This window comes from Talpa europaea (assembly GCF_964194135.1).
Source record: "Talpa europaea genome assembly, chromosome: 1".
NCBI lineage: Eukaryota > Metazoa > Chordata > Mammalia > Eulipotyphla > Talpidae > Talpa > Talpa europaea.
This window is the reverse complement of record NC_140073.1, coordinates 144,896,016-144,912,603: the sequence shown is the minus strand read 5'-3', so window position 1 is coordinate 144,912,603 and position 16,588 is coordinate 144,896,016. Positions and strand designations below refer to the sequence as shown.

The 16,588-nt window shown below is 55.1% G+C and overlaps 1 protein-coding gene across 2 annotated transcripts; it reads right to left on the bottom strand.

Moving 5' to 3' along the window:
- Positions 1-257: 257 nt before the first annotated feature.
- On the bottom strand, positions 258-14,417 carry STK11IP (serine/threonine kinase 11 interacting protein; the record flags this gene model as incomplete). Of its 2 annotated transcripts, none has more annotated exons than XM_084231107.1 (24): positions 258-597; positions 1,208-1,449; positions 1,929-1,999; positions 2,209-2,290; positions 2,486-2,664; positions 2,747-2,844; positions 3,807-3,910; positions 4,016-4,246; positions 5,913-6,090; positions 6,179-6,295; positions 6,608-6,813; positions 6,919-7,278; positions 7,779-7,863; positions 7,995-8,141; positions 8,337-8,384; positions 8,579-8,674; positions 8,802-8,905; positions 9,124-9,250; positions 10,272-10,343; positions 10,454-10,561; positions 10,929-11,024; positions 11,295-11,369; positions 11,567-11,772; positions 14,357-14,417. In XM_084231107.1, 24 exons carry the CDS (start codon positions 14,415-14,417, stop codon positions 448-450), a joined length of 3,243 nt encoding a protein of 1,080 aa, XP_084087233.1. In that variant the 3' UTR covers positions 258-447. The 2 variants fall into 2 exon arrangements, with proteins under 2 accessions (XP_084087233.1, XP_084087234.1); XM_084231108.1 differs by having other exon boundaries at positions 6,919-7,245.
- Between the last annotated feature and the right edge of the window lie 2,171 nt (positions 14,418-16,588).

Sequence of the window (16,588 nt, the reverse complement as noted above, 5' to 3'; positions counted from 1 at the left end):
ACATGCCAGGAGCTGCTGGCCGAGGACCAGAGCCCCTGGGTCAGGAGCCCCACTTGACCCCCTCATCTGGGACAGAGCAGGGTTGGAGGCTGGGCCTCACCATATAAGTGAGGCTGCCTGCGCTGCCCCTCAAGGAAGAGCTGTGGGCAGGGCGGTTTCTGTTTCAAGAGGAGGAATGACAGGCCTTACGCGTGACACATTGAACACCCCTAACGTCTGGCATGGAACCGCTTTATTGATACCTGAGAAGAGTGCAGGGGAACATTCCTACTGACCATTAGCCTGTCCCCAAGGCCAGATTGCCCACTTTTCTTGTCCTGCCTGGGGACCACAGGTCACTGGGGACTTCACTGGCCCAGGCCCCAAAGCTGCGGAAGTCCACAGTTGGGGTCTGGAGAGAAAACATCTGCAGCCATGGCTCCTGAGCCCGGGGCCAGCGGGGAGGCCTCACCGGTCAAGGTCTAGAGCCTCTTGGGTCACAGTCCGGAGTCCAATGGAAAACAACTCCTCCCAGGGCTCCCGGATCCAGGCCAGCAGGGCTGTCAGCTGCTCCGGACATACAACCCGGAGCGCCCAGAAACTCTCCAGCCGGGATACCTGGCAGCCAAGAGGGAAAGATGACTCACAGAGGGTCACACAGCACAAGGAGGGGGATCTCTGAGAGGAGGGGAGCCCCTGCTGGCTCATGGCCTCATCCCCTCCCCAAACCTGTGTCACACCTCATAAAAGATCCTGACTTGGTGCTTTTTAGACAGAGCATGATCAACACTGAAGGTCCCAATGGACTTCCACATTTAGCATCTTATTTCTTTAACCTCCCTGTTTCCCAGAACACGCTCTAGAGTTGATCCCAAGGAATGCTTAGGGTTCAGTTCCTGGCACTACCGCCGATGCAAGCTGGCGAAGCCCAGTGCCCTCTGTAACAGGACTAACACAGGGACCTGCTCTGTGGAGATCAAGATGAAGTGGCTGGCACACAGTCAGTGCCACACACACTTGAGGCAGCCGGTGCTCACTCAGGTTTCCCCGCTAACACAAGGCTGGGCTCCAAACTGGGGTGTCTATCCTGCCCACAGCTGCCTCCCTCTCTACCTATGGCCTGTCCAGCCGAAGGAACCGCCCAGTTCACAGCACTGTAACTTTCTCTTCCTCCTACTGCCCCCAATTTTGAGCCTTCCTAGCCCCACCACACACACTGCACCCTCACCTCATCATAGAAGACGAGCCGCAGGTCCTCTGGGGCAGAGCGATAGAGCAGCACAGAGCTCAGGCTGCTGAGCGGCTGCTGCTCCCGGACTCGCACATAAGGGCCCAGGCCTGAGGCCTTCTCCGAGGCTTCACCGCAGGCTGAGGGAAGAGGGGGCTCTGCGCCAGGCACTGCAGGATCCTCCTCCAATAGGTGCAGGGTGGACAGGGTCAGCAACAGGGATACAGGGCAGGGAGCAGGACCTGGAGGAAAGAGTGGAAGGCCATGGCCTTGACCCATCACTCCCTGACCCCTAGGTCAGCCCAGAGCACTGTTCACAAGAGGAGGGAAATGCCATCTGAGTGGCCACAAAGCAGCCCAGGCCCTGGGGGGTCAAAGCCCTCTCTTTCCAAACTCCAGGCATCTCTAGGCCCCAAAACCTCTAACAAAAGTAACCTGCTCCCCACCCCCACCCCCAGAAAGAAGGCTCCATTCTGGCCTCCAACAGAATGAGGAGCAGAAGGTCACAGAAAGTCTGGACATGAAAGCAGACGCGTCCAGGTGACTGAGGCTGGGGGTACCCCTGACCCTACCCAGAGAGGAGACTGTGCCACTGACATTCAGGCGTGCCTAAGAGAGACAGGAAATCCCGATTCCAGGAACCAAGAGTGGCTACTCGGCACAAAGAGATGCTGAGGGCCTGACCTGTGGCTTGGGACAAGATGGGGCTCAGAGGCCTCACCTTCAACCAGGAACACCCGAAGATAGAAGAACCGGGGAGGCTCCGAGGAAGAGTCTCTTTCCAGCAATGGCCTGCAGGGAAGGTGGCAGCCCCAGAAAGGGACAATCAGCTGGGGGTGGGACATTCCACAAGGGAGAGCAGAGGAATGGCGGGCCTGGGTCAGGAGGTATGGGCACAGGCGGCAGCCCCAGGTACTCAGGGACCCACGGGGCTTGGGCTTGTGGAGAGGGGCTTGTGCTCCCAAGGCACCAAGCCTGGCCTCAGCCCCCTATCACCTCACCACAGCCGGTGCTTCGGGGTCACCTCCTCCTCTGTGGCACTGACGCTGCTCCTCCGGGTTGGGGGCAAAGACTGCAAGACATCTGGACACAGAGGCAGGGACAGGGGCCCTCAAAGACTCCAGCTCGTCTATCCAAACCTCCCACTTCTCGACACCTTCCCATTCTCCAGAGTTCCAGATTTCAGAAACTTCCGAAGGAAGGCACAACATTACCTGCCTGTTTCCACTCAGCCCTCTCCTCCCACCCCGTCTCTGCCTCACCCCTCCCCTCGCTCACCAGTGAGCTCCTTGAGGAAGGCCCGGCAGCGCTTGGCGTCTCGAGGCAGCAGCACGCAGACACCAGCCCCAGCCACCCACTCCAGCCGCAGGCTCTGTCCTGCCAGGCCCAGTTCGATGCCACTCAGATCCCGCAGGGAAACAGCCAGGGAGGGCTGTAGCCAGCTCGCCGGGGGTCCGCTGTGGAGTGATGGGTAAGTGAGAGTGGAGTGAGACCCATTATGGGCCCGTCCCTTCCCCGGCCATGGCCCCCCTCACTCACCAGATCTCCCCTGTCACTTTTAACACGTAAAGCCTGTGGTCAGACACCACCACGAGACACGGACACTCTCCAGGGTGGCCTGCCAGAACCAGTGGCACCTAATGGGAGAGGAAGTTGCTAAGAAACAGGAAGAGAGGCCTCAGGTGACTGGCTGACTGAAAGCCAAGTTACCTATGAGCACCTTAAGCCACTCCTCCCCCTGCTCAGCCTGGGCACCCACCACGCCCTCCGGCCCGGAGCCTCCACCTGCACTCACACCCAAGTGATGCTCCAAGCTGGTTTCACTATCCTCTCGCCCATCCAACCCACCTCGCACACACTGCCAGGCTGTTCCAAAGCACAAAACTGACTGCCACCCCTGGCTTCCAGTACTTCAGAGGCTCTTTCAGCCCTTGGGATCAAGTCCAAACTCCTTAGCAGACACACAAGGTTGCTCGTGAACTGGCACTGGCCTGCCTCCTCAGCCACCCCTCAAACACCGGCCTCCCTCCATGTCCCCCACCCCACAGTCTGCCTCCCCAATCACGGGTAGTTTCCCACGCACTACTTTCCGTTCCATGCTGCTTCCTTTACCTAGAACATTCTTTTCCTCCCTCTTCCATAACTCATCCTTCAGGTTGCTCTAGCCATCATCTCCTCACGAAGGGCCTCCCTGGCCCATTCAGGTGCCCCTCAAGGGCTTCTTCCTGATTCTAGCACTATCTTAGCACTCAATCGAGGTCTGTTTCTCACACCAGAAACTGATATCCAGGGCAAAACGAACTCTCTCTGGACCCTTGGTGACTAGTCCTGCTAGGTGCAAGCATGTGGGTCTGATAACCTCGTGGCTTTCTGATAATGACAGAGCCTGGGTACCAAGTGCTGGGCTGGGCCAGACACAGGCCCTCACCACGGCTGCCGCACTGTGAGGGAGGTATTACCCTCGCCGCCACGCAGGTGCTACAGAGTCGAAACCGGAAGCCTGACCGGGTGGTTCCAGAGCAACTCCTCTCACTCTGACTCTGCTGTGGTGGGAGCAAGGGGCACCGTGGGGCATGGGCACTGCCAGGCTGGCACACACCTTGATGCAGCACTGGAACTCCTCCTGGGCATCAGTGAACACCTCCACATCCAGGAAGAGCCGGAGTCGATGGTCCACAGAGCGGAAGTCACAGTGCTCAGGGGCTGGGGGGGGGGGGCAGGTGAAGCAGTCAGCGTATCCTGGCCACCCCTCATCAGTGCCCCTTCCCTCCACAAAATGCCAGCCCATCTCAGTTCACCTGTACTCACAGGGACTGAAATTCCAACTCTGGCAGTCGTGGGAGACTGGGGCCTGAGATGGCACATTGGCAGTCCTGCTGCTGGAGTCGCTGTGGCCAGGAGGGTCATGGCCAGAGCTGGGGGACTGGGAGGGAGCCAGGGCTTGCTCTCCCTGTCGCTGGTCCCCGTCAGGGGTTGCCACAGACAGTGCCAGGAGAACCACATGATCGCTCCCACAGTTCGGACACACAGCAGCAAAATCTGGAAAGAGACATGAGCAGTCCCTCCCTATGAACCTCTCCAGCACAACCCCACATGCTCATGATTCGCCTGGGCCCACATGATTCACCTGAGCCATGTCGTGCTCAGATTCACCTGGGCCCACAGCTCTAGCTTCATACACTGCCCGCCCTCCCAACCCACTGGGCTCCCATTCCAGGAGGGCTGAGCCAAACCAACCAGTGGCCCACAACCGCCTCAAAACCCATCCCCCTTCTAATTTCAGGCCTTCTCAGAGAGGGCCAAACTCCAGGCAGCCCTCTCCAGCCCCCGCGCAGAGCTGCGCTGGCTGTGGACTTCAGTGCTCTGTGGCAGCAATGTGGGAAAGCCTCAAACCAACAGACGGGGGCAGGGAAGACTCTGCTGCAGACCTGGGTCCACCTCTGTCTGCACCACTTAAAGGCTGTGATGGAAGCAATGACAAGGCCTGCGAGCTCTGTGCCTGGTGCCTCATCTGTAAAATGGAGGTGATGACAGTATCGATCTCCTAGGGCTGTCAGGCTGAGTGGAATCAGGGCTGGAATCCTGATTGTTCTGGCAAAAAGCCAGGACAGGGATCAGCAGTGAGAGAAGAAACGTTCTGTTTCTCCAACGTGCTGGGCACGTGCTGGACCCTTTGACAGTGGTGTCAAAATCTCCCTGGCAGGTTTTGCAAATGAGAAACACAGAAATGTATCACCAACAAGCCCAAGCGGGGCAGTCGGAGAGAGGCAGCAGCCACTATTTACAGAGGCCCTTGTGCCAGGCACCAGGCTCAGTGGCTTGTTGCTGTATTTTAACTCCTAACAGCACCAGGAGGCAAGGCCATTCTCTTCTGAGCTCAGATGAAATAACGGAGGCGCTAGGGAAGAGAACGTAGCACATGAGCGTGTCCAGTCACAACACCTCCACCAAAGGGACCAAAAGGGCCCCAAGGGCCCCAGGAGCCCATGGGGCAGGGGACAGGGGACACTTTCCACGGTGTAGGCTGTGCTGCTGGGTCACCACAGCCCCCTGGGCAGGCTCAGGGAGGAGGATGAGGGAGAAGGCCCCATTCCCTAAACAAAATTCAAACTCCTGCACCAGTTGGTGCCAAGAAAGAGGACAGTGGCCTACAGAGGGCCCTGAGTCCACACGGGCGTTACCATGACTGTGTCTTCAAGTCCTCAGAGACACTGTGCCGACCGGCCTGCAGTGGGGAAATCTCTCGTCTTAGGAAGAGAATGAGAAGAGCTGCCCCGTGGTTTACAAGGTCAGTCTAAGGAGGATGACCCAAGCCGACTGGAAAAGCACCTTAGCAGCAGAAAGTGCTCAGAGGGCGGCCTCCTGCCCCACACCACAGTGCTCATCAGGCCCCTGAGCTCTCTCCGATGTCACCAAAAGAAGGGAAAATGCCCTCAAGTCATGAAAAAGTAATGAAGCCATGTAAATGGAGACTATTTCCTGCCTTTTAGAGAAAAAAAGGGGATATATTTTCTTCTTTGTCTTTTGTAAATGCAGCATGCAGATGGCTTTATTTTTCCCTTTAGGCAGAGCTGGGCCCCTGCTCCTCCACTCCTTCCTTGGGGGGGGGGGGGGGGCCCTGGCCACACTCCCTCCCTCACAACCACTTTCCCTGAGATGGCAGTAGGTGTGTGGCAGGGAGGGCAGGGGCTGGGCTTGGACCTACCTGTTTTCTGGAATAGAGACCTCCGGCCTCCCTCACTGTCCGCCCCGCCCCTGGGCACCTCTGGCTGGAACTCATGGCCACAGCGGAGACACTGTAGTCGGCCCCCCAGTGGGTCTCCTGCTCCCCCCAGCTGGCGCTGAGCCGTGATGGCTGCCGGGGTCAGCACAGCAAGCAGCTCCTAACACAGGACAGGCCGGACGCAGCTGTGAGCACAGAGACCCCAGCCCTCAGGTTCCCGCTCTCCCCCCAGCCTCCAGCCCCGTCACCTGGAGAGCTGCTTGTGCGTCAGGCTCCAGCACCACATAGCGACGCAAATGTCGGTTGGGGCAGATGTAGGAGAAGCGCAGAACCAGGATGGGGGTCTGGGGGGACGGATCTGAGCCCTGAGCAGGAAGAGGGGAACCAGGTGAAAAAGCAGAGGGAGCCAGAGGAACTGGGAATTACTGAGAGCAGAGGGAAAACCAGGAGCCCTGAAATGCTGCCGCTGACATCCAAGACCTAGCCCAGAATCGCTACTCCTCGGCACAGCCTCCTGAGTCTCCCGGGGTCAAGCCTTTGCGCCCCACAGCTCCGCTCCTCCACACCAGAGGCCAACAAGTCTGGTGCCTGAAACCCTATAGCTGTGTTGCCAGAGTTGCCCCCACCCCCCTGAGAAAGCCCAGCACCTGTTCCAGAAGCCCACTTCCACCACTCACCTCGGGTACTGGTTCGGTCTGGGTTTGGGCCTCAAGTTCTGTCTCAGCTGCCTCCAGACTCTGCAGCTCAAGCCGTTCCAGGACCCGAGCTGCCTGGAGCTCCACCTCCAACAGGTGGCCGGCGGTGACCCGGAGAAAGCATTCCTTGCCCCGCACGCCCATGGGCCCCTCCAGGGGACACACCAACATTGGGCGACAGAGCTCCGCTGAGGAGACCCAGAGAGGGCCCTGTTAGGAGGGAAGGGTACCCGAGGCTCTGCCCTGCTGGGGGTGGCATCCTGCCCAGGCCTTCCCCATGGCCCAGTGCTCACCTTCCACTTCATTCTGCTCCTCCTCCTCCTCTGCGCCTTCCTCCTCCTTCCCCTGCTCCTCCATCTCCTCTTCCTCCCGTGGCTCCGGCCCCACCCCGATCTCCTCTGCCCTTTCCTGCGGTGACTCCTCTGGGGGCGCAGGGTCCGGCACTGGCTCTGGGCTCAGGGTGTCCGGAGGCCGTGTGCAGAGGGTAGGGTTCGGGGAGGTAGCCAGAACGGGAGTCCCCAAGGTCTCTAGGTGGTTCCTATACTGCAGCCAGTCACGGCCAAACCGTTCCCGGAAGCTGTTCATGAGCTCGAGTTCCCGGTGCTGCTGCACAAACCATCCTGGGCAAGAGGGGAGCACAAGGTTTATTGGGCCTGTACCCCACCACACCCCTGACAACTCCAGCCTCTTCTGTGGGGGCTCCTCGGGGTGAAGCAAAGGGGTGTGGAACTGCGGGGGCGAGGCAAAGGCTCCCCTTGGCAGCCTGTCCCAAGCGCATGCTGCAGAACACGGGCCGCAGCCGCAGGGTTACACAGTGTGCTGGGGAGAGCAGCGCCCATGCTGGCACATGAGTCCTGAGGTGTCGTGCAGGGAGGACACCGGGTGACTGTTTAACCCAGCACTCCCTGGGTCCTGGCCACAAGCCCTTTCATCACATGGCCTCTTAACAACCCCCAAAATGAACGCCCCTTGTAAACACTTTGGAAAATGCTGCTCAGGAGCAGTGTCTTCTCTCCAAACTAAAAGGCAAGAGGAGCGAGGAAGAGGCTCTCTACATGTCTACTCCCCTCAAAGCAGAATCCCTGGCACCACACCTCCACTGTAATTTGATTATAAGGGGTGCTGGGCTGGGGGTGTGGGTGGGCTGACTTACCAGCTGGGGAAGGGTCCAGAGTGCGGGGCTCTGGGTCAGTATCACTGGGTTCCGAGATACTTGCCCGCCTCACACGGACTCGGCTCTGAGGGTGGGTAGAGGGACAAAGGCCTCTCAGGTCAGGGCCTTCCCTGACAGAGAAAAGACCTGACTACTTCCAGCCCACCCACAACCTAGAGCTCCCACGAGGCACCCACCTCACAGGACACGACTTACCTTAACCTTACGAAGCGGGGGCTGGGCCACAACACCCCCCGAGGAGAGGCTGTCACTCAAGTCAGGGCCCCCTGAGGTTTCGGTGGTAGTCCCCACCGGCCAGGGCACAGAGGGAGCTGCAGAGCCAAGCTCCGAGGATATGGAGGTCTGGCGTGTGACAAGGGGGAGAAAAAGGTAAGAGCCAGGGAGCATCTCTGGCCTACCAAGTAGCCAAGATGGGACCCCCTTGAGGAAGGGACCAGGAAGACCCTTGCCCTGAAACCCTCCACGGCCCTCAGGAGCTCCCTCCCTTCGGGTCCCCCCACATGTCCTTGCTGTCCCACTTCGGACAGCCCCCACCACACTAACCTGGAGATCAGTAACCGACAAGACCTTTCCATCAAGAAGGAACTGAGCAAAGATAAAAGGAAGGGGCAGCATTGGTGGTGGGGTGCATGCCCCAGGAAGCTCCAAGCCAGGAGCGGGTTGGGGGATTCCAGGGAGCCCAGGGCCTGGGGATGGGGTGGGAAGGCAAGAGGATGCAGGCATGAAGATAGGATTGGGAAGAAAAGGGGAAGCAAAGTGGACACAGGAAGGTCACTCACGCCTGGCACGGCGTCCCTGGCACGGGGTGACAAGTACTGGGCAGTGGTCGCTCGGTGTGCAGGGTGGAACGACAAAGGGTTGCCCTCCAGGTAGAGCTGAGGGGCAGGAAGAGGAGACTGAGCTGGGCCTCTGCCCTCCAGAGGGAAGACAGGCACTGAGGGAGGGAGAAAGGAGAGGTGAGGGGGTGCAAAGCCCCCCAGTCACATGACGCGCCTGGCTCACCTTTCGGAGCTCCGTCAGCAGCCTTAGCGGAGACAGCTCCCTGTGTCCTTCCAGCAGGTTGTACGCCACATCCAGGTGCTGCAGTTTCCGCAGCCGCTCCAGGCCTGGGACAGGGAGGAGGGAAGGCGGGGGGCAGGTTGGAGATGGCAGGAGCGGGGTTTGGGGGCAGGTGTATAGAAAGCCAAGCCTCAGACCTGTCCTAAGACCACATGAGGCTCTGGAGGCACAGGACTCCCGGGCCCCAGGCCTCATGCTGCCTCTATGCTCCTCCATGCCTGCCTCACCCTCACCTACTCCCTGGCCCTCCACCTCCCCCACTCACCGTGCAGGCTCTGGAGCTCATTGCCGCGCAGTATCAGGGTCCCCAGAGCAGCCCCTGAGGGACCCAATCTAGGCACAAAACGCAGGTGGTTATAGGAGGCGTCCAGATGGTAGAGCTCAGACAAGTCCTAAGGGGAGGCGGGGGTGACAAAGAGGCCCTCTGTGACCAAACTCAAGTCAGGCTCCTCTGAGCACTCTTGTTAATTAGGCCTCGATCTTGGCCTATAAAGACTGCATTCAGCATAAATGATCTCATGTGTGTGCGTGAACACACACATGTACATGTGCACACGCATTCAAGGACCTGAACAAATACCAGCGTAGTTCCTTACAGCTCAAGGCCACATCCCTAGGATGACAACTCCAGCCCCCTGACATTCCCACCTAGAAAACCTCGAGGCTGCCAGAAGGACATTTGTTCCAGCGAACACCCGAAGACAGGGCCCTCTCTCCCTAAGGCCCTAGTCATGGAGGGTAGGAGCCTAATTTGGCAAGCACCAGCTAGCAAACCCAGATGGGTTTCACTCAGACCCACCCCCCTTTCTGCTTTTTGTAAACTCCCATTCCCCCTAAAGTCTCTGCTGTTCCCATTCCTAAAACGCCTCCAGCCCCCCGCTCCCTCATGCTCCCTGTAAAACAGTCACCTCTGAACAAACTGAACTTAAGTTCATGCTGATGCTTGCTAATGACTAAAAGTTTTACTACTGATTAAATGTCACAATGATTTAGTACAATAAACCATTCTTATTGCAAAACACCCGTTGTTACCACTTGAATTAGTGTTCAGCTTTGTTTCTCTTTGATGGGGAGCAGAAAGACATAGACAGGGAGAAGGGTCCTTTTTTCTGTGCTGGGCACGGGGCTAAGCATTATCAGTTTCAATGCCACAGAAGTAGGTACCCCACTTTACAGTGAAAAAGCCGAGAGGTGGGGTGATTTTCCCCAAGTGACAGAGGAATCGGGAGTTGGAATGTGAACCCTGGTTTTTCTTATGATAGCGCCTGAGCCCCCAAACAGTACTGCCTCCCAGGGCATGTGGTTCATCTGGGGATCAAGAGAAGGTGGAAGCAACCGGATCCAGAAGAGAGAGTCAGAGCAGAACGATCAGAGGCCCAAGTGCCAGACCCCGGCCAGGCTGCTCAGACGCACCATCAGGAAGCCCTCACAGTCCTCCACTTGATTGTGACTCAGATTCAGGAAGCGAAGAGCTGATAAGAGACCCTGGGGGCAAGGGAGGTGGAGAATCAGACTCCCCAAAGAAGCCAACTGGCCCCCCTCCCTAAGGGCCCATCCCTGTTCTTGCCCAAACCCCCTTCCCACTGAGGCCTCACCAGGGAGCTGTCTAAGGCAGTCAGTGTGTTGTAGCTGAAGTCGGCTGAAAGCAGAGCCAGCCAGGGCAGGGCGGAGCAGAGGTCGCCACCACAGGCTGAGAGGAGCTCCTGAGCAGGGGACAGGTGCGCCATCACCCCCCACTCTCCCCTCCTCCCTCTGCCAAGGCTACCCACGCTCTCTCTTTCACCCAGCCATTCATTCATTCCTTGTGCACTGAGTCCGGTCTGAAGATGCGGACTTAAGACCAGGGCCCTGCCCCCAAGGAGTTCACAGTGGGGAGACACTAGAATACAGCAGACTACTTAATACAAGACAGTAGGTGTGGCGGTGAATATGTGGACAGGAACTGAGTGCTGCGGGAGCACGGTGCAGGGCGTAGGGGCACTGTTAGCAGGAGGCATGAAGGGGAACATCAGTGCGTGCTCCTGCGTTTCTCAGGACAAGGCATCAGGGCCCACCTCTTGTCCTACTTACTGATAATGCTTGGATGCTCCTGCTGCAAATCAGGGTCTCCAGCTGGGAGTAGATGCCACGGAGGCCACGAAGGCAGTGGAGGGGGACACCTCGGAGCTGGGGCAAGGGAAGGGAGGGAGGAAGTAGGACAAAACTTCACAGAAAACAGAGGTCTCATCCCCACTTCCCCTGACAGGGAGAAGGAAAAAGATGACAAAGCCAACTATGGTTCAGGTTAAATGGAAGAGAGCGAATGTCACATTACTGCAGGGACATGGACACACTCAGGCCTGCCCCCACCCCCCAAAAAAGGCCATCTCCTTCCCCATCCCCAAAAGGTTGCTTCAAACTGGGTTTTGTGCAACAATATCCCCCAACACCCCATACCTCCAGTTTGCGAAGGGACTTGAAAGGGAAAATCTTGATGGGAGCTGGGAGGCCGGGACCAGGGACATGGACCAGCTAAAAGAAAAACCACTCTGGTTACTGAAGCCAGGCACATCTCCCTTTCCTAAACATTTCTTCAGTGCAGCCACCAGTGCCTCCCATCTTGTGGATCAGGGCCCTGCAGACTTCTGCACCCATGGCCCGGCCCTAGCCCCAGCCTCCACTACTTTCTTGGGCTCTTCATACATCCTGCCCCGTTCCCAGGCCAGAACCTTGAGAGAAAGTGTTTTCTGCAGGACATCAAAGAGGAACTGAAGCTGGAGGATGATGGGGGAGTCGGCGGGGTGCGAGGGCAGCGCCACAAAGCCAGTCTGGCCAGGGCTCCATGGCCCCAGGTGCAGCTCAAACACATGGTTCAGCTGCTGCAGCGTGGCAGTCAGCAGGCTCAGTGTGCTACAGCCAGACAGGACCACGTCTCCTGCAGCGAGAGGGACAGACAGGAGAAAAGGAAAGGGTCTTCCCCTTTATTCTAAGCCTTTGTGACCCCTGTATCCACCCACTCTAACACATAGTATAGATCTTCCACTGCAAGATCAAACTTTCAATCTCTTGCCAGCTCAAAGTTTTCAACACCTCCCTCTATCTTCAAAAAACCCTCCTGATTTTTCAGATTACTTTAATACATGACCCCAAACTGCTTTTCCAAATTTTCTTCTATCTTCTACTCAGAAGAGCCTGGTTTGCTCAGTGCCAGAAATGTAGATACCCTGGTTCACAGCTCCCTCATTTTCTGATAACTGCCCTTCTCCTCTGTTCAGCTGGAGAATTGCCTCCTTCTGGAAGCTTTCTCAATACGCAACAATGCTGAGCCAATCACTCATTTTGCATGAAAGTCAATTGGTGTTTTCTCGTTATTCTTCTGATTGCAAAAGTAATAGCACACTTACAGAAACTTTCAAACAAAAATAAAAAGCATCTCATGAAACAAATAACCACTCATTACAGCATCAAAGCCCTGAAGTATTATTACTGCTCCCTATGAAAACTGCTCTCTCCGGGGCCTCCCCGGTGGCGCAGCGGTTGAGCGCTGGGTTGCGAAGCTGCCCGCAGCCTCTGCAGCGCTGGTTCAATCCCCGGCTGCTCCCCGGCCACCAGAGGAGGGTCCCACATGGCGCTCAGACCTCTCCTGCCGCCCGCTGCTCCCCTCAGCAGTGTACTTCGGTCCTTCTGCCTGCTCTGCTCCCCGCTCTGGCTCTGGTGAATTCTCTCACCCTCCCGTGCTTCTGGCTGTACCCAGTGCTTGTATAAATAAATAAATAAATCTTTAAAAAAAAAAAAGATAAAAAAAGAAAACTGCTCTCTCCAATGAGACTGTCACCTTTAATGGCATCTTTCAGTCACCTTAGTAATCATCACTACACTTAAAATAAGCTTGGCTAGAAGGTAGACATGGAAAAATTTTCTAAAATCTAAAAAAAAAAGGAGAGGCACAGGATGTCACAGAAGCGGAACACAAATACCCTATACCCTTCACCCAGTTCCCCCAATGGTTACATTTTATATAAACATGACAATGGTATATGAATGCATAGCTCTATGCCATGTTGTCACCTGTGTCTGACACAGAGTTAACTACCACCACAAATAAAGATACAAATCTATTTCATCACCATCACCACAAAAATCTCTTTCTGGCTACCTCTATCATCCTTAGCCTCTGGAGCCATTTCAGACTTTGCAGAATAAATGAACAAACCTTCATGAAAGATTTTCAATATACTAGACACTGAGGATAAACACAGATATGGTTCAAGGGCTCTTCGCACCTTCAAAGAAGGTCTAGAAGAGAAGCTAAGACATGTGAACAGATAATAATGCAAGCCAAAAAGTAAAACTGCTATAAAGAGATTCCACAGATCTCATCAATGAGCATGCAGAGTGATAGAAGGCGGCCAATGTTAGTTGGGTAATAAGAGCCAGACTTGGTTATCTCATTTAAATTAAATCAGAATCTCCTAAACAGAAGTACTATTAACTGCCTCTTAAAAATACGGAAATTGGCAGCAATCTTTCTGCCCACTTGTGACTATGCAGGTGCTTCCTTTCACCAACTCTCTCCCTCCACAGGGCAGCAGCTTCCTGCCTGCCGTGACTTGCCGGGACTTCTCTTCACTGACCTCCCTCAGTGGAGGCAGCTCTCCTCAAGGCTGCCCGCCTGTAGGCATGCAGGCCTCTCTCAGCAAACCTGTCCCTTTCGGGGCAGCTCTTCCTGCCTGCTTGTAGCTATGCAAGTGTCTTTAACTCTTCTGTTGCTTTCCCTAATAAATCTGCTCTTCTAATATAAGAAAAATATGGAAATTGGGGCACAGAGAAGTGAAGAATCTTGAATGCAATTATAGAGATTAGAGTAGCAAGTTGCTACTTCTGCATGATCTCAAGGCCAAGGCTTGTTCCAGCACAACTAAAGCCAGCCACACATTCACTCAGGAACTACTGTGGTTCCACTGTGCCCTGGTGTGGAAGCTCGTGGGGTTTCCACTGAGGGAAAAATTATAACAGCTACCAATTTTAAGCACTTACTACATATGCAAACACTGTACTAAATGCTTTATGTGATTTAAAAATGAATCCCCACAAGCTTTGAATTAAGTGCAATCATTACACCTATTTGCTACTGAGGGGAAAGTGAGGCTCAGAAAACGTAAGCAACTTCACCAAGTTGGACAAAAAACTGGGTGGTTCTGACTCCAAATCTCGTGCTTTTAACTAGACGAAGTACATTGTCACAAGATTTATGACCAGTCCCTGACTCAGAGAACGTGGAGGAAGTGGCACTAGAGTCTGGCTTCCAATGACAGCTAAGGCTTAGACTGCCAAAGACAAGAAACTGCTGGCCAATGTATAATATAGAAACCAACGCCAGGGAAGAAATTCATTCTGACACCAAAACACTCGCAACCTGTTCAGAGCTGTCACTCCGTGACTCTTAAGAGGGCGTGTCTCTGGAAGGTAGGAAGCAACCCCACGCGGCCCAGCCTCCGCTCCATCGGAAGTCCACTCACCCGACTCCCGCAGCAACCCCGCGAGCTTCCACACCAGGCAGTCCCGCGGGGCGGTCGTCATGGCCACGGGACGCTGGGGGCGGAGCCTAGGAAAAGAGGAAGCGGAAGCGCCTCAGGTGGGAGGTGATGCCCAGAGCCCGAGAAGGACCTCCGCGCAAACCAAGTCTTCGCGAGGAGAAAAAGGCGAGAAGAGAGCAAGGAAGGGTGTCCTTCCGGTGCCCTTTCAAGGCGCTGAAGGCCGGTTTAGCCAGACTAACCCTCCTGTGTCGTTCTCCGACCAGCTCCGCAACCCGGCACCTATCAATAAGGGACAGGAAGTCCCGCCCCGGAAGGAAGGCTAGCGTGGGGCGGGGAGACCGGAAGGCCCGCCTCCGCCGGCGGAACCACGCCCTGAGATATGCAAACGTGTCTGGGGGCGTGTCCCATTGGTTAGGGCGGGGCGTCGGGCCCGGCCGGAGGCGGCGAGCCAAGCGGTCCCCGCGCTGGGCCCCTCGTCGCCCCCACAGCCTCCGCCCCGCCCGGGGCCCCTTGCAGCCTGGGACGCCCGCTGGGCGCGCTCCCGGGCCTGGGAGGAAAACCTGACTCGCTGTTTGCAGACTGGGCGGGGAGGCAGTTTGGAGAAAGGGAATTTTTGTTAGTAGGGAAGGGCTCGTCGCGAGCGAGCGCGCTCTCAAGCCAGCGCCTCAGAATCTTCGGGAGCGCTGGGGCGGGCGGAGGTGCCGCTTCTGGGGTCCCCTGCACACTTTTTTCTCAATCTCCATCCAAAGTCGCTTTCCTTCAGCGATGGCAGACTCACAGCAGGGAGCGGCGAGGCCCCACGTGTGCCTAGCCCTGTTGTCCTCGCTGTTCTGTCTCGTCACACCCGGATCCTGCAACTATTACCCCGGGGTGTGAACGTGAGAAAACAGGCTCACAGAGGCTAGGTTATTGCAAAGGTCATTCAATTAGTAACTATGGTGCCAAGACAGCCAAAGTTCCTGGGGCCTAAGTTCCCATTATAGCTTTCACCTGGCTCCAAGTCACATGCGGAGGTCAAGTACCCAACTAGATAAAGAAAAAAATGTCTTTTAACAAAATCTCTGGTTTTCAGAGAGGGCTTGTTTTTATAAAGTGCCCTTTCGAGTTCATTTTCAAAAATGCATGTAAGCCAGTTGAGACAGAAACAGGGTTACATCAAATTATCCCAAATTACAAAATTTGAAGGCCCTTGTTTTCTAGAACCATACTATTTGAAATGGCAATTTATGCCCCTAAACCACACAATTCAGCATTTCTGGTACACTATGTGTGATCTGAGCCAAAAACCTAAAAGGCAGTTAAAATAAGTGGAGGCACATCATGAAGGGCAAAAGCAACACACAATCTAAAGTAGAAGTAGGGCTGCAATATATTTTTGTTGAATTATTAATCCCGTAACCATGATGATTGTCAGCCTGTGCTTATCAGTCACCTGGAACCAGGAAGGGAGGATCCTCACATTCTGTAACTACCAACACCAACCCTTTTGGCAAGAAGAGACAGCTTCTTTTGAAGTTCTGGACATTGCAGTGCTTTGAGGTTTGTTTCAGGGGTGCCTGGGCAGCCCAGAGTTTTTCTGAGAATTCACCCACTCTCAACGGTAGCCCCTGTAGTCAGATTTGTCACACACTCCCTTCCCAGAAATGTGAAAGTGGGACAAAGGAACAGCAGAGCTCAACTACAGAGGGAGAGAGACACATCCACAGAGCAGCAGCAACAGCAGACTAAGCAGTTCTTTTTTCCAGCCCCCTTGTGAGGGCTACTCCCCTTTCTGTCCTTGGTCTGCAGGGGAGGCCTTGGCGACCTTCCAGAGAATTCTCCCCTGGGCATTTTTTCCTTGCCTAAGTTAGTTTGAGTGTATTTCTTATAAATCCCTACCATGAGACTCTTAACTAAGACAAAACCTTTTTTAAAAATAAAAATCAGAAAGGGAAAAATATCCCATTCACCATTACAGAAAAAAAGGAATGTTTACCTAGAATATTCTGAGAAATATGCCAGTATGAGAATAAAAACCCAGACAACTTTAAAGGCATTAAAAATAATCTAAGTGAATGAAAGGAGATCATGTTCCTAATGAGAAGATTGTTATAATGATGTCAATTTAAGGCAATATCCATCAAAACTCCAATGGAAAGGTTTTGGAACTTGACAAGTTGATTAAAATTCCTCTGGAAGACTAAACATATGAGCTCAACCAAGAAGTTTTGAGGG